This window comes from Sinocyclocheilus grahami, unplaced genomic scaffold (genome assembly GCF_001515645.1).
Source record: "Sinocyclocheilus grahami isolate Dianchi unplaced genomic scaffold, SAMN03320097.WGS_v1.1 scaffold250.1, whole genome shotgun sequence".
NCBI lineage: Eukaryota > Metazoa > Chordata > Actinopteri > Cypriniformes > Cyprinidae > Sinocyclocheilus > Sinocyclocheilus grahami.
Genome location: NW_015505429.1, coordinates 400,709 through 401,853, shown reverse-complemented (window position 1 = coordinate 401,853; position 1,145 = coordinate 400,709). Strand labels below are relative to the sequence as shown.

Genomic DNA, 1,145 nt, shown 5'->3' with positions numbered 1-1,145 from the left:
ACAAACTTGTTGTGAACCCTGCCCTGTGACTTTTATTAATAAAATTTTATTAGCGCAAGTTGCAACTGTTTCGTTCTGTGCAACAGAAACACTCGGTGTAGCGGAGCCTTTACGATTAATTAACCGTGACATTTTAAAGCGCGGTTGATTGTGAAACCGGTTAATCGCTGCATCCCGTATGTATGTATGTAATGAATGAGAGAGAGCGATAATCTTTTGGTAAATAGTAATATTCAATAATTGTTTACTTTGCAGAGCTACAGCAATTACACAGTGAAGAGAAGAATGTTTTAAATGAGTCTCATGCAGCAGCTGAGAATGCACTGAAGGTAAAATGCATCTATTTGTAACATCACTGCTCTGATTTGCCTTAATACATTTGATTGAGAGCTGATCTAATATACTTCCCACGTCAAGCTAGACATACCAGACTTGATTTTGAAGTGATTGCTCTGAACTTCCTATGAACTCAGGATCAGATTGAAGGGCTGACGTCAGAGCTGAAGCTGTTCAACGAGTTAAAGCGCAGAGCGGAGGAGTCCACGCTCAAGAGAGACCTTCAGAGAAATATTGAGGTTTGTTATGATGAGAGTGGAGATCCGTTGGCAAAGCGTGCTTCAGATAGCTGCAGTAATCAGCTGTATCCGTCTTTTCATCCCAGACTCATGGCAGCCCTGGTGCGTTCTGGGAGCAGGAGCAGGAGAGTCTGTTATTTGTCATCGAAATGAAGCGTGAGCGTTTACAGGACCATGGGAACAAGCTGCTGCAGATGGAAACACTGGTATGAACTTGTATCAGTAGTTATTGTGGGCCAATAACTCGTGATCTTCTAATTAGAGGTCAATCGATGTGTATTTTTCAGTGGCAGATTCTTACATTTTTACATTTGGTCCCTCCATCTAAAAAAAAAAAAATAGGTTATATCCACTTTGTTAAACAAGTCATCTGCTTTATACTCCGTCAATGAGAAATAATGTACAGAAATAAGAGCAGGTGCATTATTTGTGTATTCATGCGTTTATTTGAATGTGGCAAATTGACCCATTTGTTTGCATAAAGAAATGCACAAGTCACCAACTCAAACCAAAACCATTTTTTTCCCCAATATGTCAGCTATTTTGATAACTTTCTGCTTCTTGTTGTGT

The 1,145-nt window shown here is 39.7% G+C and overlaps 1 protein-coding gene across 1 annotated transcript in view; it reads left to right on the top strand.

Moving 5' to 3' along the window:
- Nucleotides 1-1,145, top strand: part of LOC107598347 (coiled-coil domain-containing protein 69-like) — a 22,574-nt gene that overhangs the window by 17,710 nt on the left and 3,719 nt on the right. Inside the window, exons 5-7 of the mRNA XM_016289656.1 lie at nucleotides 256-329; nucleotides 474-575; nucleotides 662-781. Of these exons, the coding sequence (XP_016145142.1) occupies nucleotides 256-329; nucleotides 474-575; nucleotides 662-781 (296 nt within the window). The remainder of the gene's footprint in view (nucleotides 1-255; nucleotides 330-473; nucleotides 576-661; nucleotides 782-1,145) is intronic.